The following is a 25,923-nucleotide window of genomic DNA, read 5'->3' as shown; positions in this document are numbered from 1 at the left end:
TCAGAACTAGTATGCCTCTGAAATATTCCAGCTTTGACAAAAATACATGTTTTTGTTAATGTTCATAAGAATGTGACAGTAGTTCACAGCAGTATTCTGTCTCTTAACAATGACTCTAAGTGGATGATTAGGGACCAGAAGAGCAGAAAAACAATACTTCTCTTCACCCTCCCCAGCACTCTCCCAGCCTCCAGCTATTTTCAGCTCAGGGGATTTCCTGAGCCTGATGTAATTTGTCTGTTTAGTTAATGGGACTCTCCTCCAAGTATTTGTCCAGTCTCCCATTGAGCCGATGTAAAATTTTTGTTCAGCTCTGCCCTAGCTGTAAAAGTTCTTTCAGATGCCACTGATGGCAATATAAGAAAAGCAAAATAACAACTTGTAAAGATTCATTTCACAGATGGAGTTCCCCAAATATTCCCCTCTGTCCTAATACTGGTTTTTATCAAGCTCTGTTAACTTCCATGAGAGCAGAGCTGAGTCAGTGTTAAGCATTCAGCAATGTGCTTTTAAATTGGCCTAAGAGTGCCAGGTCAGAACCTTTTAGGATTTTTACAAAGCTGAACACTCAAGGGACGAGCCACCTCAGGCACTTAAAAACGGTCATAACTTCTAAGCTTAAATTTGTATTCAGCAAAGTCTGTGAAGCTAGGTTATTTTTGCAATCTAAGTTTAGAAAATTCTGCATTATGCTGCTATCTTTCTAAAGTAACAGTACTGCTATGTTGATCTAATACTGTCTTCTCCATCAGAACAAACTGAAGAAACTGAAGTCTACCAGGATCTTTGCTGGCAGCATCTAAGTGATGATTTTGTTTGTAGTCGACCTCTGGTTGGAAAGCAGACTACATACACTGAGTGCTGTTGCCTATATGGTGAAGCCTGGGGCATGCAGTGTGCACTGTGTCCTATGAAAGAGTCAGGTAAGGAAACACACGTCAATACTTGGAATGAAATCTGAAATACTTAATCAGTTTAATCCCTTGCATTTATACTTGGGCTAATAACATAAAAAAAGAACAAAAAACCTTAACCCTTCAAGAACTAATGGAAATTTTTCTCATTAATTAAGGGGAAATCTTTACAGTTCAGATTTTGAAAACATAGCTGCTTTTATTTTTTGGCTTTTAGAGGACCCATTTCCTTCAGGTGGAATTATCAGTGATGGGCAATTTAGAACCTTGGTGGAAACAGGAGGGCATTTTAAGGGTAGTACAGTTCCTTAACATGACTGACAAATTAAAAAACATATATGAAAATACAGATGCAGCTCATGTGCACGCACACACGATACTCAACAAGTTACATAACTGGTTTGGATTTTTGTGGCTGGTATACGTTCAGGTGCATTTTTCAGTGTGATATTCTACCAGGCTGACTGCAATATGATGTGTTTGCTCAATAATGATCTGGTAAGCTGCAGTTTAGAATCACTGAACCTATCAAAGAATGAGTTGTTATTATATGGCTATATGCTCAGACATTATAAAATACGTAGATGAGCAATTTAAGGTAGATAAGGGAAATGGAGTACTAATGAGGACTGAAGAATTTCCAGGGAGTAAACAATGGTAAAGCAAGCTGACTGGCAGTCATATTTCTAGAAGACTGTATTTTGTTTACATGATTAGAAATTAGACATTGTTCCAAGATATTTCAGGTATAAGCTGCTTCTTGTGGTGACAAACCAAAGGGATATAGAGAGAAATGTTGTCAGTGACACACAGACTTACTTCTGGGGACTGGGGAGAAGAGACCAGTGGAAGCAGCACAGGCATATATCACGCTGTGCCTGAGATATGTCAGCCCTGGTATATACAGGCTGGTACGACACTAACTTCTTCCCCTATATAAACTATTGCCAGGCCTAGTCTGGATGTAGCTTTCCTACTGCAAATGTGTCTTTCAGTAATACGGTTTTCCATGTAGGAATACCATTCTCCACTAGTAAAGCATTTTATTCTGATCATACCTGGATTTTCACTTGTGTCTGTGTTACTCTAGCCATAATGTTGTGGCTAAAGTAGTACATGTTTTACTTGTAGCAAGAACCCTGGAGTTTAAAACTACACAGAGAAGCTCAGTGAAGCATTAAGGTAGTTGGTTGTGTCTGCTTGGGTTTGATGTTTTCGTAATTTACTTGCAAGGTCTCTGAACCTGTTCTTACATATCTTTACGTGTTTGAGTTTGCGTTGGAAGTGCAGCAACTGAAAAATGTGCCTGGTTTTGGCTGGAGTAACTGCAGGCTGATGCTTACCCCAGAAAGATTGAAGAAGAAAAACAGGGCATGACAGCAGCTCAGTTGATACGATATGGAAATCTCTGAAATGTCTTTTATCAGAACAAATCTTACAGGAGGACATTCCCAGGTACTCAATTACTACACCTGCTAGAGTAACAATTGCAATAGAATGAAATGTAATAGTAAAAAAAAAAAATACAAGGCGATAACCAGTAGCAAGAATTGTTGCTATGACCTGGAGTTCCTCAGGTGGAAAGAGAGGGCAGAATAAAGGAGTTTTTCTTTGTACAACGTTCATTACAATGTGAGAGTGACCTATCTGTGTCATGTAAGCATGCAATCCTGGGAGAAGGAAGGAAGGCTGTTCCTGGTAGAGAGAGTTCAGGTAGGTATGAGACTTGCTTCTGAAGATTTCTAGCTAGTTACATTTAAAGCAGGATAGATCTGAAAAGGAACAGAGAAGGACTACCAAGATGGTCAGGGAATGGAGAATCTGTCTTACAAGAGAAGATGAAAAAAGCCAAACCTAGATGCAGAACAAAGGCTGCAAATGGTAAGACTCCACTACAGCACAATCATGGAGGATTCTCACAAGCTTTTAAATTAAATGACAGTGCTGATGTGAGGAAAAAATTGGAACAGGTTCAGTCTGAACATATTTAGGCTTGAAATTAGATGGATTTTGATCATTAGGACCACAGGATTCTGAAGCAGCAGTCCTGTGACAACAGTTGGGTGCAGATCCCAACTAGCTCTATGAAAAAACCTGAGAAATTCATTAAAGAAATGACATGAAGGTTCCTGGTGGATGACACGCTCAACCACATTTGGATGACCCTCAGTCAAAGCTGAAGAGCATTATGTTGGATCATAAAATCTTTCTCCCTCCAGACATAAGATAATAATGTGACATTTAATATGCATTGAAAAGTATCTGCTTTAACTGAAACTATGAGGCATACTTTGATCCCAGATACTTTCAATCATCCTTATAGATTGGAACATGGATCATCATAACAAACATACAAGCTTACATTTCTTAACAGAGGTGGTACATGCTCATGTGTCCTCGCACAGATGTTGCACACACACACACACACAGAAACCTGGAAGCCTTTCTCTGTTTGCAGGAACATTTACCAAGAAAAATGTAAAGCTGACTGAACTGAATAAACGATTCATTTGACATGTCTTCAGTTTGTAGCACTTGTAAGTGGTATCACTGGCTTGGGAGAGTGCTTTCACACCTCTGGGCCAGCAGGTCAGAGGTGCAAGTCCTGCCTGGGGAAACTGGAATTTCTCCATTTTGAAATACTTCTATATTGTGTTGGCCAGATTTACTACTGAAGGTGTTTGCTTATTTCCCAAGTTAGGGGCATTCTGAAGATTTGTAGCACATGTTAAAGAAGACCTGGGTATGTGAAAAGTGTTATCGCTGGAAGTCTTTCACCATGAAATGGGTTGCTTCATAGAATGGATCATTCACTGATCTGTGGTTTCTTCTTACCTTGTTTATCCTCCCCTTGTATTTAGCATCTAGATGCTATGCTTAGAAAGAAGGAAATACAGGCCTACCATCGTAAGTGACATTTGCAAGTCCCTTCTAAAACAAATTCACAGTTTAGTAAAAATAACTTCTAACTTTTGTGTCCCGGCTTGTCTTGAAAGCACTTCCATTTCTCATTACAAGATTTAAATGTCCTGTTTAAGTAGCATCCAGCATAAAACCAGCGGGAAGATAGAGACCTTCTATAAGATTTGATCCAGATAAATGAAAAATAAATCCAGCCTGTCATCAGCGTGAATTTACATAGTTGCTAAGATTTCTAAAAAACTACTAATGGGTCCTTGATAACAAACCCCACTGAAAATGACACTAAACATTCACAGCCTGAGACAAACATAAATAGCACCTGTTGAAGTATTGCAACTGAACAGCAACATCTTAACAGTAGTAACACTGATGTATCTTGATGACATCAAGGAACAAACTCAAAATACTAGTTCAAAGTCCTGATCAAAATAGTGCAAACATGAACTGTAGTGAGGTGATTTGAGTGCATCTTACTTGTACAAGCAATTTTGTGGGGCAGGCCTTCTTGTCATTAAACAAAGGAAGCAAAACCAGATTGATTTCAATTACATTGGGTCTAATATTTTGATCTTATGATATCATCATATTACAGATAAAGGCTTTCACAGATTGCATTCAATACCAAAATGTTAACTACTGAAATGTATTCTCTCTGGGCTCATTGTGGTGTGAGGCTGTACTTGCCCAAAAAACTTTCATTAATTATCCTTAAGAAACCTCTGTGTTATTTGAGGTTTGTCATTTGCAGTCTGTAATAACTGACCAATTGAGGAAAATCAGAAAACGGGATACTTTTGTTTTAGATAACAAAAGCAAAACATCCTTTCTTCATTGCACACTCCCCCAACAAAACCTCTTGGACGACCTGCCTTCAGAAGTTCTGCTTCCTTGGTCAATTTATTGTTAGTGCCCTAAAATCCAACTGTCTCCAGCCAGAGTCCGTGCTCTAGTAACTGGCAGCAGGACAGGCACCAATGGGTTTAGCAGCTGGGTCAAAGCATCCATGAGAAAATAGAGCAACTGGTCAAGACTGAAAAAATCTGGAATGTAAAATAAAGCCTATACACCTCATGTTAACCTGATCATCTAGCACGTGAATTATAAACCTGCTGAGCCTCCAGAAGCTCCTGTGAGACCCGTATGGGACTGGAGTGGATTTTAGACAAGGTGTATTGTTACAGGGTACAGGAAATTAGAGGGGAGGAGATAGAAGTAACAGCTAGAAAATACTGAGTTAACCTGGTGTGCCGGGATCAGTGTTTAATTTAGGGAGACTGCCTGGTTTTGTATTTGTAAAATGACCTTCTTGGAGTTTGTTATTGCAGTGCAGTACCACCTTTGCTTCAGTAAGACCTTTGGATGCCAGGAAGGTGCAATTATGTGCCCCTGAACTAAAGATATGCCAGTCTGTTAAGGAGGGTGCTTTCTCCTGTGGCTGGCTGCATGGAAAAGTTTTAATATAAAGAGGGGTAGGGTAGGACTGGGACTCTGCAGTTTCAACAGATGTTTTAATAACTATTTATCAAAAGTGGGACACCAGCCTTCAGTTTATCAGCCTATTTGTGTAACCTTATACATACCTTTCATTCTTTTACTGTAAGTTTTAAATTCTAGTAGCCTGTGGGTTTTAATAGAACCCCTTTAACTTTAGATCCGCAGAAGGGACAACGGTAGAATTCCAGTCAGCAGATGTTACAGATGTTCTGTGTGACTAGGAGTCACACAAAGAACTGCTGAAGACTTTGGCTGTACTTGAAGTTTCCTTTATCTCTACCGTAGCATTTGCAAAGCCCAGACTAGGATAGCACTGAGGGTGCTGGGTAACATGAATCATCTGGGGTGCTGTATAATGTAGGATTTCTCTTGGCCAATTTCACTTGGGTTTTTTTATACAGAAACCCGCATCTGTGCTGGTCTTACCAGTTTCCACATCCATCAGAAAAGATAAATAGGTACCCTGAGTGCTAGATTCCTCTCGCCTGTTCTAGACATCTACTTGAGGATGAGATGGTGTCCTAGAAGTGGTTATGTCTTAAAAGGGACACTGGATGACTAGTTCAGGTGCAGACCCTTGGAGATGCCTACATGTAATTGTTAAATTCTACTCCTTCTGGCAGAATAGATTGTCTAGATTGCTTTTTTTGTTGCAAGGAGTTGTGTATCCTTTGTAAACATTATGAGTTAGTTCTGGGCTGAGCTTCCATATTATGAGAACATGGTGTTCCTGTCAAGTTCTGGCTAACATCACTCCTGATGATCTGGAAGTACAGGGAAAATCGATGTGTGTAAAGGATGAGTTTCCATCTGTCCTCTTTTGAGATGGTAAATATCCGCAGGGAGGCACTATAATAATTTCTGGAGACCACTGTTCGTCTTTCCGTTTAGGACAGCATTGTGCCTCCTTCCTTTCCAGTAAGGACTGTGGACAAATGGATTATCTTTTGGGCTCAAAATATTACCGTGATTGGGCCTTTAATATTCAAAGTGTTATGCTCAGTTGTGCAGAATTTTGGCTGCTTTCATTTCTGTTGATGAAGATTTTCAGTGCTTTTTCTGAAGTTTAGGAGAGAGATGCAGAATAGCCTTGGAAGGGTTTTCCTCATGGAACCTCATATTCCAAGTGTACACAGGAGTTAGCAAGGAGTCAGAAAGCCATTTGCAAAGTTGTGGCAGAAACAACCTGATTCTTACTACAACTTCTAAGAATCTACCCTGAACAGCAGGAGAGAGAAGATTGGTTTAGGAAATTTGAGCAGCATTAGTTGAGGAACACAAGGTGACTACCAAGAGGTGTTGAAATAATCAAGTTGGTAATTACTTCAATTTTAACAAGAGCTTTACATCCACTGTGAGCTATTCCTCAGCTGCTTCATTTCAAGTATCTCCATGTGAGGATATGAATATCCTTCTTAACTCCTGAAAAAAATCCTTTAAGACTGCTACCCTTCCCTTTTTCTTTAGCACCAAGAGTTGTAGAATGTATGTGAATGCTGTCCACCACAAACCTCAGCATCTGTTCATGGAAGATGTCTGTTAAATTACTTAAATTGTCAAATAGTGGAATCTAAATATACAGCAGAAATATCTTCAGCTTTGGTTCACAGATGATGCAGTCTCTCAAGAAAGCATAAACTTAACCAATTCAGACTGATGTCCAGAACCTCTGGTTGAGAATGGACATATATTACATTTAATAAATCCCTTCTTGGCTTTGTCCTTCTCTCCAGGGATCTCTTCCATGGTGAAACGGTTGCATTCTTAGATAATTTGAAGGAACTGCCTTGGTGTTAATAGCGTTGGCTTCTTTTTTCTATGTGTGATGGTGACAGTTCTGAAGAGCTGGAACAGAAATAAAGCTTGCTTCATGGCCAGGAGCTAGGATTGGCTATGGTGCAGTTGTTTCATGGTTACCTCAGGAATAATTTTTCTGACTAGAGAATTTAGGATTTCTAGGCCTTCAGGTACAAATAAGGCCCATACAGGCTTGCACAGTTACAACTGTATATGCAAATTGGATGCACATTTGCACAGCTGCACTTGTGCACCTAAAAGCCAGTCAGTCCATCCGATTTATGTTGCATTGCCTCTGTCAGCCTAGCTTTCACCACCTATTACAGCCAGCAGCTGTGCCAGTACACGTGAGCGTCTAGCTGTAACATGCTTGTTTTATAGGCATGCATCTGACTTAAAAAATGTCCTTTACATTTTTGGAAGCATACATCAGCTTCCTTTTATAACAGCTATCCTAAGTTATACAACAAACTGTCTCAATGCTTCATTTGCAAGTTATGAGAAAAACTTAGAAACACATGGAGCAATGTATATTAAATTATATTAAAAACACAAATCTTTTTTTCCTCTTGAAATGCAGTTGTATTTTTCCTGACAACAGCCAGGAGATGAGAAAGAAGAGAAAATAAATCAATATAAAAAAAAGGTTTAATCGTTGACTGTGAATTAAAGACGTTAATATTTATTTTTTTTTACTTTACATAAAAGATTATTTTGAAAGTGAGCCTTAATTTCTGTGACAACTAAAATGTTTTTGTCATTCAGGGGTAGTTACACATTTTCCCTTGATCTCTGCTCCTTAAAGCCTTGCTTGATCTAAGTCTCCTACTGTCATCTCCCTAGGCCAGTATCATATTGTTCTCTTATTTGTATACCTGCTCCAACTTTCTGTGTGCCGGTCATGCTTTTACCCACCAATCTTACAGCACTCTCTTCATTCAGTTCCCTTCCCCGGAAGTTTGTAACCAGCATACAGCACAGTGACCCGAAGTACACTATTTTTAATTTGAACTGTAGGGACATAGCATAGCAAGGGGAAAAGTTCAAAACAGAAATTGTACATGCACATCTGTCTTGCCATAACTTGTTCTGTCCTCCGGGGAGGGGACTCTGATGGGTTAATTTTTCTCACGCATCCAAGTCTCTAGTTTACCTTATTTCAAAACGCCAGTTCTTGTGATCTTTCCAGAATGTGGCCCCCCAAATACCTTTGTCTTTGTACTCTCCTCTCTGCCTAGCCTCTTCTTCCCTGGAAAAAAAAAAAAAAAAGATATATAGAAGACAAGCTCAGAAAGATGGCATAGATAACTTGCCATTGTTATTGGTTCTGAATTTCTACTGTTGGTTTCTTAGGTAGGTTGCTGTTGCTTTCCTTGGGTTTATCTCCTGAGCACCTAGTAACTGAATCAACACATTACAAAAAAACGAGATAAAGCATACTCTACTTGGACAACTAAATAGAACATACAGTCTCTAAGATAATAAAGTATTCTAGTTAATTCCAAATCATCACAGTATGTATCAAAACAGTTATATATATTACATATAAGAAGGATAGATGTATGCATTCTGAAGTGACTTAAGACTATTTAAATGCTCTGTCAGCTTTTGTATTAAAGCTCTATATACAAATAATGTATAAATCATTAAAAGATTAGTATAATAACAAATAGTTAATTAAGCATAATAGACTTCAACAGGCTAACAGATTACAGTTGTATGGGTAGCCTTGTAGAAGACCTTGATATAGTTACAACTCCTTGTAACAAATACCAACTTTACAGTATGCCCTAAAACAGCACTTCATCATTTTGTAGCCACTAATTTACTCATAATGACACCTAAAAATGCAGACATCCAGAAGTTGACTGGTGAAGGACCAGTGTGGCAGGAAACAAGTTTCTAGTGTCAACATTTCTTACTTTGCATTGGCAAACATGCAATATAAAATAGTCCTGCACAATCTTCAAACTACCCAACTCTCATGTACATGAGAGCTCCAGCTCTATGGATTTTCAAATGTTCACACTGCTTCCTTCAGAAGAAAAACAATTCTACTACAGGTATCACTAAGTGCTAAATCAGCACTGCGTAATCTGAGAAGCCAATGTTCAGGTTCTGTCCAATCTTTTTCATCAGATCACATTCATGTGGAAGTAGTAGCAATCCCTCAGACCCTGCTTGTCTTGTCCCTTTGCCATTCACTGGCTGTTTTTGTGTGGTGGATTCTTCCACACAGGCCAGATGAATCAGTATTTTGCGGTAGAGCATCAATCTTTGCCAAGAACATTTGCGCGCATCTGTGAGAAAGTGCTTTTACACTTCTGCACAGCTTTTCTCTGTATATGTATTAAAGCCCTTGGGCATAATGAGTAGCTCAACACAAAACGAAGGAGTCAAGTCTGCGATGATAAGCTGGCTGTCCCCATACGCGGATGTTATCACGGGTTAATGTGGAGAAGGAAGAATAGGGAGTTTCTGGTCCTATGACAGCTCTTAAAAGTATGTTCATCATCACAGTATCTCAGTGGGAAGCTGTGCATTAAGGGATGTGAGTAACATTTCCTATATGCTATTTATTTTCTCATTCTGGCTTTGTTTCATGTGCCATGGGATGTCTCTCTTGGGCAGTGTACTCTTTCATCTGGGAGAGGAGAGGGTTGTTTGAATATAATTATTACTGTAGATACTCTGGAGGATGCACATGGGAGGAAACCACCTTGCAGGTGAAGCAGAAGGTGGTGAGATTTACAATGATTTGTAAGTTCTCTGGGGAGTGCATTCTGCAGACTTGGACTGGCACCTATGACAGACCTGGATGTGCACAGACAAGTTCTGCCTGCACTGGAGAGTCTTATGCTCTCAAAGAGCCAAGTTGTTGACCACAGAATTCAGAGAGACTTTTTGAACACTTTGTTGTTTTCAGTACAAAATAAAACTGTTCCAGGTGGAGGAGATACTACCTGTGAAAATAAAATTACATGCTGGGCAGCAAGTGGAACTATGCTCTGCACTGTCTAGAGGCAGTCTGGATTTATCCAACTATTTGCTGTCTGGGACAGTTCTACACAGCGTGAGGTTTCTGGCTCTGTAACCATCTGCAATTCTTGGATTTTGTATCTGCTTAGGGCTTTTTTTCCTCTCTCTCTTTTGGTGGTTTTCTTTCCCGTCCTTACTCTGCCTGATTCTCAGAACACCAGGCAATCTTCACAGAAACAGATGCGAAATAGTCTGTAGCAACAGTAAAGGAGCACCTGGATTTTGCTGTATTTTAACATTTCTATTTTCAAATAAATTGTCTTGTATATATTTTAGCAAACAGTAATGGAAACAGAGGTGACCTAAATCAAATAAAAAATCATACCCTACATCAGCATTTCACACGTGGACACCAACACCTAAAATGAAGAGCTGCTTTGGTCTGCTTCAACCTGTGTAGTCTAGCTATTGGAGGGAGGCAGAAAATCAGACTAACTCCCGTGCATCTCCCCTTACCCTTTGACGTTCGCAGCCAAGGAGACTTTGAACAGCACTCATACTTAAGCTTGTGGTTTGAAGATACGGTTTGCAGATGAGCGTGGACTATTTTAGAAGGATTTTTCATTCCGTGATTTCTGCAGGTTGGCTGAAAGCGTCAGAAATGCAGCCCCACCTGCTCCAGTCTGCTTCATTTGGGGTGGCTTCTGCTAGCAGCCGCGATGGTCTGGGACAGCCTTTGTTCCACCAGAATGAGGAGTGTAACCATGGCTAGCCCTGGAGAGGGGTGCATTGGCAGGAGGATACACAGCATCACTCTGCTCTTGCTTCCCATGCAGGCCAAAAGAACCTGACCCATAACTTTTTGTACAGTTACTGACCCAAATCTATCCCTGGTGTTATCCCCATTATGACTTAATAGTCTGTATTTGGCTCATTACCATTTTAATGACATTCTTCTTGAAGAGAGAATGCTTTGTGGAAATTGCAGATTTATGGTGTTTCTAGGAAGATAAGTTTATTTCCAGCTAATATGAACCACAGCTCACTGGGACTAATGTAATGCAGCCTGTGTTACAAGTGTGATTAGTTTTATATCCTATTTTCTTTCCCCCCTCAGAGGATTATGCCCAGCTGTGCAACATTCCTGTTCCAGGATCTCGACGGCCATATGGACAAGATGCTTTGGTTGACTTCGAGGAGCACTACACTCCAGAAACTAATCCATACTTTGTTGAAGACCGTAAGCAAGTTTCTCTGTTATGTAAAATACTTGAAATGAGGGTTGTAACTTGGCTTATGTCCCTGTAGCTGGCTTCATTCTCTGTTTGCTTCTGAGTAATGTGGCCTATTTGTGTTTTAGTTATTCCTATGACACTAGCTTTCAGTCAGGTGTTCTGGTTCAAGAGCCAGTGTTGTATAAGAGTCCAGTTGGGCTCAGAGTACAATATTATTTTTTAATATAGTGAAATAGTTTGTGCCAAGTGTACTAAATTTGTATTTACCAACAGATTTACAGCTAAAGGTCAAAAGGATTGCCAGTTTTCCTTCTCACAAATTAGATTTTCCTTTGGAGCATGGGACAGATTTCTTTGGAGTACATTTAGTTTAAAAGAAAAAAAATCCCTTCATATCAGCTTTCCATGATTTTCCAGCAGAATTTATATGAGGGAAATGGAGAGCATGCAAGTTGTTCTCACTCAACAGAGAAAATGTACAGCACAGTATGATCAGAGAGTGTGCATGCATATAGCTTCCAGGCTCGATGGAATGGCCTGCCAAGCAGAGGGTGAGGGATTGTATACAGCATCTCAGTTACAGTTGAGGAAGATCAGGGTTCTTTCCAGGTCTGGGCCAGCTCACTGAGAGGACTTGTGGGAGAGAAATGCTTACAGCTCTCCACATCTTCCTCAAAATCAGCCACCCTGTACAGGTCCAATATATTTTGTCACAATTTTAGGGAAGGAAAGTAGAAGTATCGGAAGGAACTGGTAATTTCTCATGTTTTACACATATGGCCTATGAGTTGCCACTGTGTTCTTCCCCAAAGTGCTTTTCCTGTACAGGGAGTTATTTTTTAAGTAATAGGTCAAAACAGGGCAGGAGAATTACAGCACACTATTAGAAGGGCGATACACATTTCTTGCACACATTGCACTTCATACATTTCTACAGAACTACACCAGTCAGGTTAATGAGTTCATTTCTATTTAGTATCTAAATGACCTTCTAGTTCTACAAAGAATTGTAAAATGTCTTATTTCTTTATATCCCAATGATTTTAATTAAATAGTACTGAGTGTTGATGATTAATTGAAATGTCACACAGATGAAACTACTAAATGCAATGAAAAGCCCAGAAAGATGACTGTGTAACCAATGTGACAGATAAAATACTGAGTGGGAAAGATGCACTTCGCAGGTTATAAGCAGTGGTGAATAAATATGATAAAACTGTGGACAGTTTTTAATTCACAGTTTAGTCCGCTGTCTTGGGGACAGAGGCTTAAGAGCTCCTGTCTCCTGCTCCCATCCTATCACTGAATCAGACACAGTGGCAGCCAAATGCTTAAGAAACCCCAAAACACACAGCTGTAGGACTGTCCTGCTCAGAGGTGTATTCCCTGACAGAGTTGCCACATGTTTAAGGCATCAGAGCCTTCAAGGTCACAATCCTGACGTGATCTGTACGAGGAATATGACAATACCTCCCGTCCTGTGGCAGGGCCATGTACTTCAATGTAATATTTGTTAGCTGTGTGCAATCAACTTCTGCACAAGCAAATACACATACTAGAATTACAACCCAGGTCTCATCCAGCTGTTTTGAAGCAGAATATTTTGTGAAGTAGAACTTGCTGTGAGTGATAGATATTTTGGTTTTAGCTAGTGTATTTATGAGAGAGAGAGGGAGAGAGAGAAAAATAAGTACATATGTCTATGTACATGCATATATATGGACATATATACTATATGTCAAATAAATTACGCCTTTATTGTAAAAATGTCTGTGTATTGAGGGGACTCCTTCCTCTTCTTTGACACTGTTTGTTTTGTAAGTTAGCAAAGGTCTTCACTTTAATGGACCCTCATGAGCCCCCTGTAAACTCTATTAGAGGACTTGAGAATATAATGAAACTTGATCAAGTTTCTTACTACATTGTTACCACACATCACGACAGTCTTCTCACTATCCTCAATACTATTGCACTGAGATGTGATTTATTAGGTTCATGGAAGAGATTGTAATGTTTCCCACTTAATGTACACTTATATACATCCTATGTATTATATATATTCTTGACATGTGGCATATGTCAGCAAGTACATACATCACATTATGTGTTCAGTGTCTCCAGAATTTACTCAGTGTATGACTGATCAGCACGATCCTTACTAAGAACCCCACCATGCTAGAGAAAATCCAGGATAGAAACAGAGTATGTAGTCAAAGAAAGGGGGAGTGGAAATGACAGTACAAAAGTTAAATGGAGGATGATACAGAAAGGGCAGAGTAGAAAAGGCAAAGCAGGACAAGAGAAAAGGCGGCCTCAAGAACCAAGACAGGATGGAGTAAATCTAAAAAGACAGAAGAACAAGCACAAGGAAAGGGAGAAATTCATATACCTAAGTAGATTTGCAAATCTACATATCACAGCTGTTTCAACATTATAAAGTAGTTGTATGTTATGGGGCAGAGGAGGAGATGTATCCTACCCTATTCCACTCCAACTCTACTTTCCCCTCCATTTCTGTGCTATATATTCATTATGCTGGTAAACCTATGACTCTCACATGTTCTCAACTTTTTCCTCGAAAGTCTTTTTGATGTGATGGGCTGCCATCTGCAGTCCTGTTACATCACTGCTCCACTAATAGAAAGCTAGTGAAAAAACTTGTGCAGGACTAACAGGAGCAATTCAGTCCTAGAGAGAATCTCTGAACATAAAAAATTATTTGACGTTTTTACAATTATAAATCCTTCCTTATACATAAAAGTGTAACTGTCAAAAAAGCCCTAAGACAGGGAGAATGAAAGACAGTGTACAAACCACTGAATACAAAGACAACTCTTTAGCTATGACTACTCACCATCTAGAATTATGACAAGGAGCAGTTGGTAGATTATAGGTATTTGTACTGGCACCAGTCGCTGAAGTACCAGCCAAAGGGTTGTTAAGCAAAACCACAACAGGAAAGCAGTCTCTGATTTACTCTTACTTTCATCACGGCAACTGAGATTGATTTTTTTTTTTTTTTTGTATGTTTTCTTCTAGATAAACCAGAATGCATCTCTTCCCCTCTACACATACCTTATTTTTCTAGAATACTGTTTCAAGGAACTTTCACCCCAAACTGCACTACTGCTTCTTACCTTTGTTTCCATAAAAGTTGATCCACATAACAATTCAAATAAAAGGTGCTATTTAGAAAACACTGATTTATCCTTTTTAAAATATACTATCAAATTATGCAGTTTCCTTTACCAAAAAAAAAAAAAAAAAAAAAACCACCACAGATTTTTAACACAAATTAAAAACTTAAGAGTTCACAAAGTTACTCAGTTTTCATCTTGAAACCTATCACAGCACTTTTCTAGTGCATTTAAAGCACCAGATGGTGCAGATCTGCTAAAGCTGACCCATTTTCTGCAAAGTCAAGTCACATTCCAGTAAACTTCGGAGAGATTTTCAGACTCTTGCTATATACATTTGGGTATACAGATTCAATAGCTCTGTAACTTAACTTGTTTGCAATTCTTTCTCCACCCAGGTTTCCTGAACAGCTTTGAGGAGTTACAAGCAGAGGAATGTGGTATTCTGAATGGATGTGAAAATGGCCGATGTGTAAGAGTCCAGGAAGGTTACACTTGTGACTGCTTTGACGGTTATCACCTGGACATGGCCAAAATGACTTGTGTTGGTGAGGACAGCATATTATTTCATCTTCTTCTGTCTGTCAGTTTCCTCAGTCACTTGGCCTAAGGCTGGAACAAAGGGGCTAGAGATGACCACCTGAATTGTATTAAAGACGCCAACTCTGTTTGATTTACTGCAAAGGCCAGTAAATATTGTTACAGAAATAACCATGTTGGTGTTCCTCAGTTCATCTTGGTCATTGCAGCTGGGTTCAGTTAAGAGCCTAGAAATGATCAAACACACATGTGTAATGAACCTTAAACTTTTATCAATAATTTAATACTAATATATGGAACAAATGTTTTTCAAAGGCCTTAGTGAGCTAAAAAGAAGGAACTGGATCCAGAGTAAAGGAGTAATTTTCAGAGCAGATTTTTAGAGCAGTTGAATCACCTAAATATGCAGATAACCACCTGGTGGGGTTTGGCCCCTGATTCTCACTGGGTTCAATGGTCAAAAGACTCTCAACTATTCCTCTCACCCTCAAACTAATAAATCTGCACAGCCAGGAACTTATAGTGGCTGTGTCTTCAATAAAACATGGAAACGGCAAGTGTCAGTGAAAAGATGAAGCAGAACACCACCCCTCAGTATAGAAGCCTAGTAGAGACCATGGGTGGGTATTTCAGACCTTGCTTAGCATTATGCTTCATAACCCACAGCTGAGGTCTCCCAGCTGTTATCATGAAAAGCTGCCTGCATGCCTCGTAATCTTTAGGACTTTGTGGCAAGCGGGCCTCCTTAGCAAGAAAAGATGTAGCTCCTGTGTATTTCAGGCCAGTGCTGCACAATACTGAGTGCAAATACAGACATTATTGTAAGAACTCGGAGCTTCTTTCTTACAGGCCACTTTTCAGTCATCAGATAAAAACCTGTAAGTGGTTATTAAATTTTTGGTTTGCAGCTCAGGCTAAATTTGGACTTGCTAAGCTAACAGTTTACAGCCATTTAATACCCTATTGATTTCCTAGGAGAACTTCTGCCTTTTTCCAACTTGCCTGTTACAGCCTTTGACCCAGCCTAATTCCACCTCATCTGAACTGACAGTAAACTTCTCAGCGTATTCATACAGCATGTTCTTCTCCTGACAATGCTGGAAATTAATGAGTTTTACCTACCAACCAGACTTAAGCACATGTCTTTTGATGTCCCCTTTCTGTAGATGTGAATGAGTGCAACGAACTGAACAACAGGATGTCTCTCTGCAAGAATGCCAAATGCATTAATACAGAAGGTTCGTACAAGTGTTTGTGTCTCCCAGGGTACGTACCTTCAGACAAGCCAAACTACTGCACACCACTGAACTCAGAACTAGACAGTGAACTGGAGTAGAGGAAAATCTCCATATCCTAAGCCCATATACTCTGCACTGTATAAAGAAAAGGAAGAAAAGTATTTAACTTGAGAAGAGAAGGCACCGGAGTAGCAAATGTAAGGGGAGAAAAGCATTAAAATGTGTCAAAGGTGAGACGTGATGGGCTGATTGCATATCAGCTTCACTGAAGTGACAGACCAAATGGACACATTACTCTGTATGAAAGAAACAATCCAGTATATAGTGTGTTCATAAGAAAAAAAAAATATATCTTTGAAAATGAGCAAAAACAGTGCCGTTATTTTAAACAGAAGAGCTTCGGTTTTTTGGTTTGTGTTTTGTTTTGGTTTTTTTTTGTACTATTGCTTGATTAATTTGGCATTTAAATAGTGATGGAAATATTTTATATTACTATGACATTTTTTGATTGTTCAGTTCCTTGCCTACTGTTTCTTTTCAGACCTTTTTTCTGATCAGTACAAAGTCTATGATACAGATATTCTTAGGCCATTTTATAAGAACTGTTACACAGGGTAATGCTTCTCCCTCTCTGGAACATTGGTCAGTGACTTTTTTTTAATTTGCTAGTTGTCTGCCCTGTGGAGCAGGCACCATTTGTTTTCAAATGTTTATATACCTTGGCGAAAAGTCCTTATATTCATTTTGTATTCTGTATGGTTGTTACCGCACTTAAAGTCTTTAGAACCTTTCTTGCCAAGTTCAAAGCTGCTAGTGGACAACATTGGATTCCTTTTGTACATTAAAACAAAAGATTTTAGCTCACGTCTGTATTGTAATGTGTAAATTGAACACAAGAGAGATCTTGTATGATTACCCTAACATATTAAAGCTGTATATTAAAACTCAATAAAATCACCTTTTTTTTTAGAAAAAAGCTATTCACTAATTGTAGGCTTTTTTTTTTTCTTTTATTGGTGTTTGTTACAAGAATCAACCCCTCAGGTGTTTACAGTACTAGAATTAATTTACATTGCAATAGTCATAGGGAGTTGTCTTAACTGGTTTTTCCTTCTCATGCTGTTTTAATAAGACCAGAATCCGAATTAGTTAATGCCTGAAGTTAGACTTCCAGAGGGAAGATTTCAAACACAGACCTACAGAAACTGTTTGACTTGGAAGCTCATTCCCGTGGAATTTTACTCCTTTCCTCATTTAGGCATGTTTCCCACTAAATCTGCAAATAAGACTCTTCAGTAAGATAGCCTGGTTTTCAGCAAATACAGAAGAGGAGGGGGGAGAATTTCCTTTTTTTGATGAAGTGTACCTTCTCATCAGCTCTATTTTTCAGTGGAAGGAGAGAAAGAGATTAGGAGACTGATAGATGCTTCACTTTGACCTTCTCCAGGGTGAAAGAGTTTGCTTTGGAAATCCCCAAACAGGTCCTTTTGGTATTTTCCAAATGAAACATTTTTGCTGTGTCTTTTAGACCTGCCCTGCACTAAAAGGAAAAGAGTAACATGGGAGTTTAAAAAGCGAGTCAAATTGGGTCCAATTGTCCAAAAATTAGATTTTTATTTCTTGTTTCACCGAAAAAAGAAATACTTGTTTTGGTTCTAAATCAAATTTCTTTTCCAATATTTAGATCAGCCACTAAACAAAAACTATCATAAGTTGTATTCTTTTCAGTACTGCACACTGTCTCATTAAAGCCCACGTGACTGTTCACATGCAGAAGCATCTGTCCTTCCCAGGGCCCCTCCTCTCTATCTGCTGCAATTTGACACTAGGACTATTGAAGATATTGTGTGCTTAAGATCTGATTGTATGTTAAAATGCAAGAAAAAATTCTGAATAAAGCCGGGAGGGGGAGGTATCTTTAAGGAAGAGACTCATTGTAAAGTGCTCAAGTCCCTTGACTTTTCTAGAATTAAGCAGGAGAGGGGTGGAGGGCCAGTTGCTCTTCTCAGACAAAAGAGGTAGACAACAAACACTAGAGCTGGTCTATCATTACAAAAAGAAAGTATTAATTCTTGCTCACTTTCTGTGGTTAAGGAAGAAGGAAGGAAGGTCTGGTCTTACTAGGGAATTCCATAACTAAAGAGCTCTTAGCTGTCCTGCTTAAGGTTAATCCTACATTCTTAATAAAAAACAAAATCACAGTTACAACCTTCCACTGGATTCAAGATGAGTTCTGGTCTACTTTCACTTATCATGAAAATTCATAGACAACTGAGTGCTCCCCCCACTCCCACCTCCCAACTCCTGGTTCAGAGAAGAGCTAGGTTCACCTCTGAAAGACGGCCTAGGCCTAAAGCTGCCATCACAAGCAGCAGCACAGCCTCAGATTTTTGACATCGCAGTCCTTCCTTCAAGCCTTCCCCAGCTAGGGAGTTAAAATGGCAATATGTGTGTCTGCTTCTCCTGGGAGTACACCAGGATGACAGCTGAGGAAATAACACTCAGCCTTCAGTGCCCTTAGAAGTCTTTGCTTGGGGACAAACACTACTGAACATGTAATTCTGAGCCACAAGATTGGCTCCTTGCTGATTTATTATATCTTTTTAAAACAACAAGTTTAGAATAGCCTGGGACTTTGCCATTCTCAGACAATATACACTCTGACCCCCTTTGTGTTATTTCAGACAAAAAACCAACCCATACCCAAGCTGTTCCATGAGCTACAAAACTAAAATGAAGCCTGAATTCCTATAACCTTTCCTCCTAACTCTCTCCTCAGCAGACTAACTCCAGCTCCTTGCATCTCTGCCATGCTCAGCAAGCACAGGTAGCACCCATCTGCAGCTGTGGGTGCCAGGACACAGTGACTATGCAGATGATACATTGACACAACTGCCAAACTACATGTTGTCCATGCTTTCAGCAGGAAGGGTTAGTTGGGTCACTTGTCTCTAGCTGTTCAGCAAACTGCACAGACCTCTGACTGTACTGGCCTTTTTGGCTTGTTTGCCTTATACACGTGGTTGAAATTGGTCATGGGGTTAAAAGCTACCAGTAGGTTCAAAGAGACAGCATACACTGGCTGTGGTTCCACAGAAAACAAACCAACCAGCAAACCTAAGCCTAAGTGGCCTCTTGGCCTATCAATTTCCAATACCAGCATTTCACAGAAGAGGTTTTGGTGTGCTCAGCCCCCTTCCATCTCTCCTGCCTGACTCAAGACAGCAGCAGTTGACCCAAGCCCTGAATGAAGCTTTAAAACATTCTTCTGGTTCAATAGCCATGTCCTCATCACAGCTGCATTCTTCTATTACAGATACTATATAAACAAACTATACTTTGTGCATGCTTCTTCCCTTCCCTTTTGCCTCTTCTTACCTCTACTACGCCTTAGAGCACACAGAGGGAGCCAAAAGCAGACCAAACAGCCTAAACTGCACTTACACCCCAGTGCTTAGTATTCCATGTCCAGGCCTTCAGAAATGCTTTAACAAATGAACCACAGTGAAGGAAGAACTAAGTGAAATTCAACCCAGCTGACCTCAGCCTCTGGAGCCCACCTACTTTACCCCAGCGTAGCAAGGCTGGTTCTATCACTTCGCCTGAAAAGCTGCAGGGCTTAGGAATACAATTTTGATTAATAGTTAAACAAACATTTTCTTAACATCATTAAGAGGGGGGATTGGACACCATGGATGTAGCCATTTACTCATTACAAGAGCTGTGGTTTAGGTGAGAGCCCTCAAAATACAGAAACCACCACCTACAATTACATGATTCAAGTTTCTGAGTGCAGCAGAGTCTGGAACTGATTACAATTTATACCAAATGGCACCAATACTTTTTACATCCATATGGACCCTTTAAAAAAAAATTTAGTCTTTTTTCAGCCAGCCATTTACTTGTCACAAAAAATAAAATTGCTGATGTGGTAGAACTGAAGTTCACTTATAATGTTACTGTGCTAATAAGAATGAAGTTAATACGGAAATAGCGTTACACACATTTCAGCTAGAAAGACATTTGATATGAATAGATACTTTCTGTTGGGTTGCTATTCAGTGAAAAATTAGCCAATGTTAAAACTATTTATTCAATGTGAGCACTAACATTCCTTAGGAAAAAAAAAGTCACAGCTGAGCAGATCATTTCAATCCAAGAGACAAAACTGGCAATCATGACAAATATTCAGCTAGTCAGTGGCAACTGACACACTCAAATTCCTAAGGGAAGTCCTAAAATGCTTAAGGTGCCAAAGTGGTTGTCATGACCTATTAGCTCACAATGATCATTACCTTCATGGGGGTTTGAATTCGAGTTTAGCAGCAGAGGGGCTCCTGGCTCTGGCACTCTTTCCTAACTTCTCAAAAGGAATGGTGACAGACCCCCTTTAGAGTGTCACAGGTCTGTTCTGGCCACCAAGTAAAGCACAGTGCATTCCTTGTGAACACCAAACTTAAAAAGCCCACTGCCGCCTCTAGAAGAGACTATGGTATTGTTCTTTTAATAATGCCACCCACTTTGAAGAGTAGTTTGTACTTGCTGGGGATGCTGCTAACACCAAGCAGGCCAAGGGATCTATTAAGAAGCCATTCAAGCAAAGAAGAGGTGAACTGCTATCTGTCACAGAGGTTATTGCTCACTTCTGAGATCATTAGTTGGTATTTAGATAGCTCTTTCTATCAGAAGATCTGAAATTTACCTAGGGAAGCTAAGTGATGCCTCAAAACGAGAAGCAGAATAACTAAGAGTGAGTGAATGAGGAAAATCAGCCATTTGCTGGAGGATGATGTCAACTTGTCAGAGTAACAGCATTCTTTGGGAACGTGCCAAGGACTGGTCAACAGTCACTGCATTCACCTGCAAGAATAACCTCACACAGCAGGACAACTAGAAAACTTGGACCCTCTCAGGACACCATGTCCCCAGCTGGTACAGGCTGTGTTTGCACACCAAGCCATGACAGATCTCAAACCTCAGCACCACCCCACCCACCTTTACCATTTGAGCACCAAGGACCAAAAAATGAGTATGTGTTGAAACAGGACTATCATGTGATGACCTGCATTAATAAATGATTTAACTATTTGGTGAGGAAAGAATGATGTAAACCAAAGAAATGCAGGATGTCAGCCATGTCCGATTTCCTTCAAGATCACTGAAACAGCAGATATATATTTTGACTCAGAGCCTCCCAATTAAGTCTTTGGGCTGCATGTTCTGTCCCAGCTGTGTCTGGGACCTGTGACTCCTCTGCTCTTTTCCCTCTCAAGTTGTAGGGCTGGGAAGACACCTCTGTGCCTCAGCAGCTGAGCAACCTCACTAAACTTTGAAGTTTGACCTGCCCAAAGCAGGAGATTGCACTGGGGACCTCCAGAGGTCCCTGCCAAGCTACATTTTTCCATGAGAGGAAGCTGTGACCTGACACAGCAGACTCTGCTCCCTGTGTGAGACAGGGAGCCTGACAGAAGGGACCTGACCCCTTCCCCTTCTTCTCCCACACCTGAGCATGTGCCAGGAGCATGCCTTTCACTTTGGAGAAAACAGAACACCAAACTGCTCAGCCCATCTCAGGAGAATCCCATCAAGAAGAAGCATTATGCACAACATGCACTGTTGCTTGCTATCGACCGATATGTTCTTGAAGAGTTAAGCGGCAACCTCAGGTAGAAGGGAAGTTCAGTAAAGTTTTTTGTCCCAACAAGACACAGAGGGGGAAGAAAATCATGATATTCCTATTTCTTTCTACACTGACTTTCCCTTCCCCTCAAGTCATGCTTTGCCACACACTGCTTTCCATTAGCTCTGAACCAAAGGGGATGGAGAGGATACTGCTAGCCAGCATGGAAAATTTCTACGTGACAGTTTCAGCATCACCTCCAATCCCTATCTACTCACGTTGCCAGGATCCATTCTGAGCTGGATTTTTCCAAAGCACTCCATATTGATTTAGCTCTCCTCCCACTGAAACCTGTGGCACCTCCATGGATTCCAGTGGGAGCAGAGCAAAGGCTGTGCCAAGCTCTTTTGAAAAATCCCACCATGTGTGTTTAATGAGGAATGTCTCTGGCATAGAAGTTGTGAGTACAGCTAAGCAGATTTTTTATTTCTTTCACATTAAAAGTTTAACTTTTGCCATTTCTCATCCAGGAGGTAACTGCCCAGAAAGGTGAGTAGAACCTGTTCCAAAATCCTCAGGATATAGTCTGTTTCCACCTAAAACCTAATTAAACTTTCCTGTCAACTACACGGTCCCTGTCACTTTGTGAGTGGGCACTATTCTCAGGATCCACACCTCCCCTGCCTGCTGCAGGCTGCCATCCAGCTCAGCTCTGGCCACAGGGACATTCCCCAATTCCTGTCCCATTTGATATCCCTTTCCAGGGCCAGTCCTCACTGCAGTCCTGCTTCTGCTTTTTGCTTCCAGCACATCCTGTCATTTGCTCATGACCCAAAGCTTCAGCATCTCATGCACCCGTTCCTTCCTGTTCACTGGCACTGGACTCCACAAAGTAGTTTTCAGTCTCTAAATACAGATTTGGCATGTGGTGAAACTGATAGCTACTATCCGGTACTTAGAAAAATCTTCCAGCAAGGTAAACTGATCACATCCATCAAAGCAATCTCTCTCCTCACAGAAACAGAAGGTACCCCCACCAAGTCAACTCTGTATTCTTCCCAAAACTAGTCAGAGAGATGTGATGTTCATTTTCCTTCTTCTACCATAAGCAAGAAATTTCATGTATGCTTTTAGCAATGAATGTATTCTTCCTTGGCCTGCAGCATCACCAAACTGAGCTGACTAGCAAACATGGAATAAGGAACTTTCAAAAATAAAACAGGAAAGGGAAATCCTTTGATATGATGTGATTTTTTCCAAAAACTAAAGAAAAATAGAGAATTTTTATTTTAAAATTACCTTAAACTGAAATGAAAAAAAAAAAAAAAAGGAACTACTATACTAATCATTGCAATGTTAGTTCATTTCAGTACGCTGGATATAAAACAAAGCAGATGACAGGGAGCTTTTGAGGGTTTCGCTATTGAACAAAACAATAAATAGTGCATCCAGACAGATATATTAATTTCACATCTGGTACTAGTTCTGGTATCGGGTTATTCCACCAGAAGGCAGCAATAACTATTTTTAGGCAGGCTGACCCTTACTTCATCTAGTAAAACTTGGTTTGAGTGTTTGCTAAAAACATTACATCTACCACATACTAAACCTAACAAAACACTTGCAAATGTGTACCAAAAGGAAGACAGTCTAGGAAAATCTAAGACTGTAGGTATTTTCCCTGTCTAAATACCTAACTCAAAACAGCTCCAAGAGACTCAGCAGCACACAGGGCTCCAGGGCAAGGATCTTGAGCAAGAGCTCCTTGCACATGGTCTACCAGCCTCCAAGGCAGACCAAACAAAACATCTCTGCAACAGCTCGCTCTCACTGTGATTCCCTTATACTTCTAATTTCTTAGTTGTCTGCGATTTCCACTGTCACTGCTTCATTCTTCTGCACGGGTGGAATTGACAGTATCTGTTAATATCACTATATTAACATTTTCCCACCTAACTTTGGTGCAACTCCACTGACTTCAGTGACTCACACAGGCAGTAACTGTGCTCCCAATATATCAAGAACCATAGCAATTTTTTAACACTACAAAATTTAAAAAAAAATTCAAAACTGTGAGGAATAAAGTGTTTAAAACCTTTTGAAAGAGATCTAGCAACACTGGAGAAATTTGCTAATTATAATTTTTTTCTATGTTTTAAAACAAGCAGTATCTCACCAAACCCTTCCAACTAACTCCCTTTTTGGCAACATGAAACACAAACTAAAATGTACTTGTAATTAAAGGGCAAATAGTAAGAGTCAAACCAAACTTTTTAAACTCTGGGTTTTGGGGTTTAAGTTATTTTTATATAAAGCATTTTACTGTATGATCATAAATGGGATGAAGTATCAGCAGCTTGCAAAAGGTATTTACAATTGACAAATATTAATAAAAGTTAACAGAATTCTCCCTTTCCACAACCAGCAAAAGATCTGAATCCAGCACCAGCTGTTCAACAACTGGACAGAAATATAAGCAAATACCATAAAGACCTGGAGCTACAGTAGGAGAGATTAAAACCTTATAATTTGGGCTGAAAACTGCAGAAGAGAGGAGAGCTCCAGGGACGCCTGCCATTCATGGGTTTTAACAGCAAAGATACTTTTTCTCCTGCCTTTGTCACCAGATGTCAGTACAGCATCTGCAGTGCCACATTGTTCTTGTTTAAGGAATGATAAAATCCACAACTCTTAGAGGGAAACAGTGGTCTTAAGAAACAGCTCCAAGAAGACAGAATTTCTGAAATGGGAGAAATGTGAAATGTGAAGATTCAGAAAAAGAAGAATAGAGCAACAACCAGAAAGCCTGAACCCAAAATCACTGTTAAAAGCATGCTAGAAGTTTAAAGGTTCCTGCAGAGCAATTAGAGTCTAACAATGGTTATTTTTAAAACACCCATTAGCCTAAGGTAAAAGCTGTCACCTAAACAGCCCAGAAGACTAACACTCTGAGGACTCTTCCTGATTCATGAGAAATAAACTACTTGATCTGCTGGAACAACCATGAGCAGCTGGTCTAGCTCATGTAAAGCTAGCTCATACATGTAGGTCAAGGAGACAGGGAAATCATTAACTGCACTGGAACAATTCCTAGGAATGCAGGGAAAAAAACACCACAAACAGACACTCATCTTCCCAACACAACAGAACAGATATCCGCTGTGTGATCCTTGTCCCTCTGAAGTCACTGGAGGAACTTCATGGTTAAGGAGTCTCACTGTGCACGCTGCTATTCCTGTAGCCTATACTGTCAGCCAGGAGGTGAGATGCTATCACAGCACCTGACAGGAACTGTGAAGGAGCAACTCTTCCTCTTCCTTTTAGAAGCGGAGATTGCAGCAGCCAGCTGCTCCCAAGACAGGTGCAGGCAACAGAGACTTGGCACTGAGGAGATGTCAACTTGCAGCAGGGTAAATCAGTCACCATCCCTCCCAGCACATGTGCCAGAAAAGGGGTCGTGTTCCAGTATGATTTATGGTATTCAATTCACCACTCCAGCAGAAGAGCACATCTTTGTCAGCAGGACCCAGACTCCAAGAGAGAACTGTGTAGCTATACCCCAAAAAGCCATTTAGTACAGACTGCCCTACCTCACATGGCAGCAAAGGGGCTTAGACTACAGTGTCTTCTATAAGTTGACACAATAGCATTTAGCACAACTTAACCTGCCTCCCTGTTCTGGCAGATACAGGGAAGCAACATCCTGAAATGCAGAAATGTTTGGTCAGCAAACCAAAGCCCCTTGGAAAAGTGGCAAAGCAAACTACAGGAGAGTAAATTCACGCTGACATATGGGGAAAGCAACTCATCTTGGTCAATGAATTACAGCAAGGTGAAAGTGTAGATGAGAACCTAACACCATCAGCCTAACAAGAAGCAGATGAATTGTAGCCATTTTTAAGTATTTTCTTTCCTAATCTACACCTGCCTACGAGGGATGAGTAAAATGGTCTGCTCCCAGCTTCTAGCATCCATGAAAAAGTTCAAAGATTCCTGTAGGGAAATCTTTTTGCTAGAGATGCATTACCTGTAAAACACATTATTGCT

The 25,923-nt window shown here is 40.1% G+C and overlaps 1 protein-coding gene across 7 annotated transcripts in view; it reads left to right on the top strand.

Annotated features, from left to right (window-relative positions):
* LTBP1 (latent transforming growth factor beta binding protein 1) overlaps nt 1–17,232 on the top strand; it is a 199,430-nt gene extending 182,198 nt beyond the window's left edge. For all 7 annotated transcript variants that reach the window (XM_042789538.1, XM_042789534.1, XM_042789539.1 and 4 more), the window contains 4 exons: nt 753–923; nt 11,224–11,346; nt 14,877–15,026; nt 16,185–17,232. In XM_042789538.1, the coding sequence (XP_042645472.1) occupies nt 753–923; nt 11,224–11,346; nt 14,877–15,026; nt 16,185–16,354 (614 nt within the window). In that variant the 3' untranslated portion in view covers nt 16,355–17,232. The remainder of the gene's footprint in view (nt 1–752; nt 924–11,223; nt 11,347–14,876; nt 15,027–16,184) is intronic.
* Nucleotides 17,233–25,923: the final 8,691 nt, after the last annotated feature.

Source organism: Tyto alba, unplaced genomic scaffold (assembly GCF_018691265.1).
Source record: "Tyto alba isolate M040663 unplaced genomic scaffold, T.alba_DEE_v4.0 Super-Scaffold_16, whole genome shotgun sequence".
Lineage (NCBI taxonomy): Eukaryota > Metazoa > Chordata > Aves > Strigiformes > Tytonidae > Tyto > Tyto alba.
This window is presented reverse-complemented; position numbering and strand designations above follow the sequence as displayed.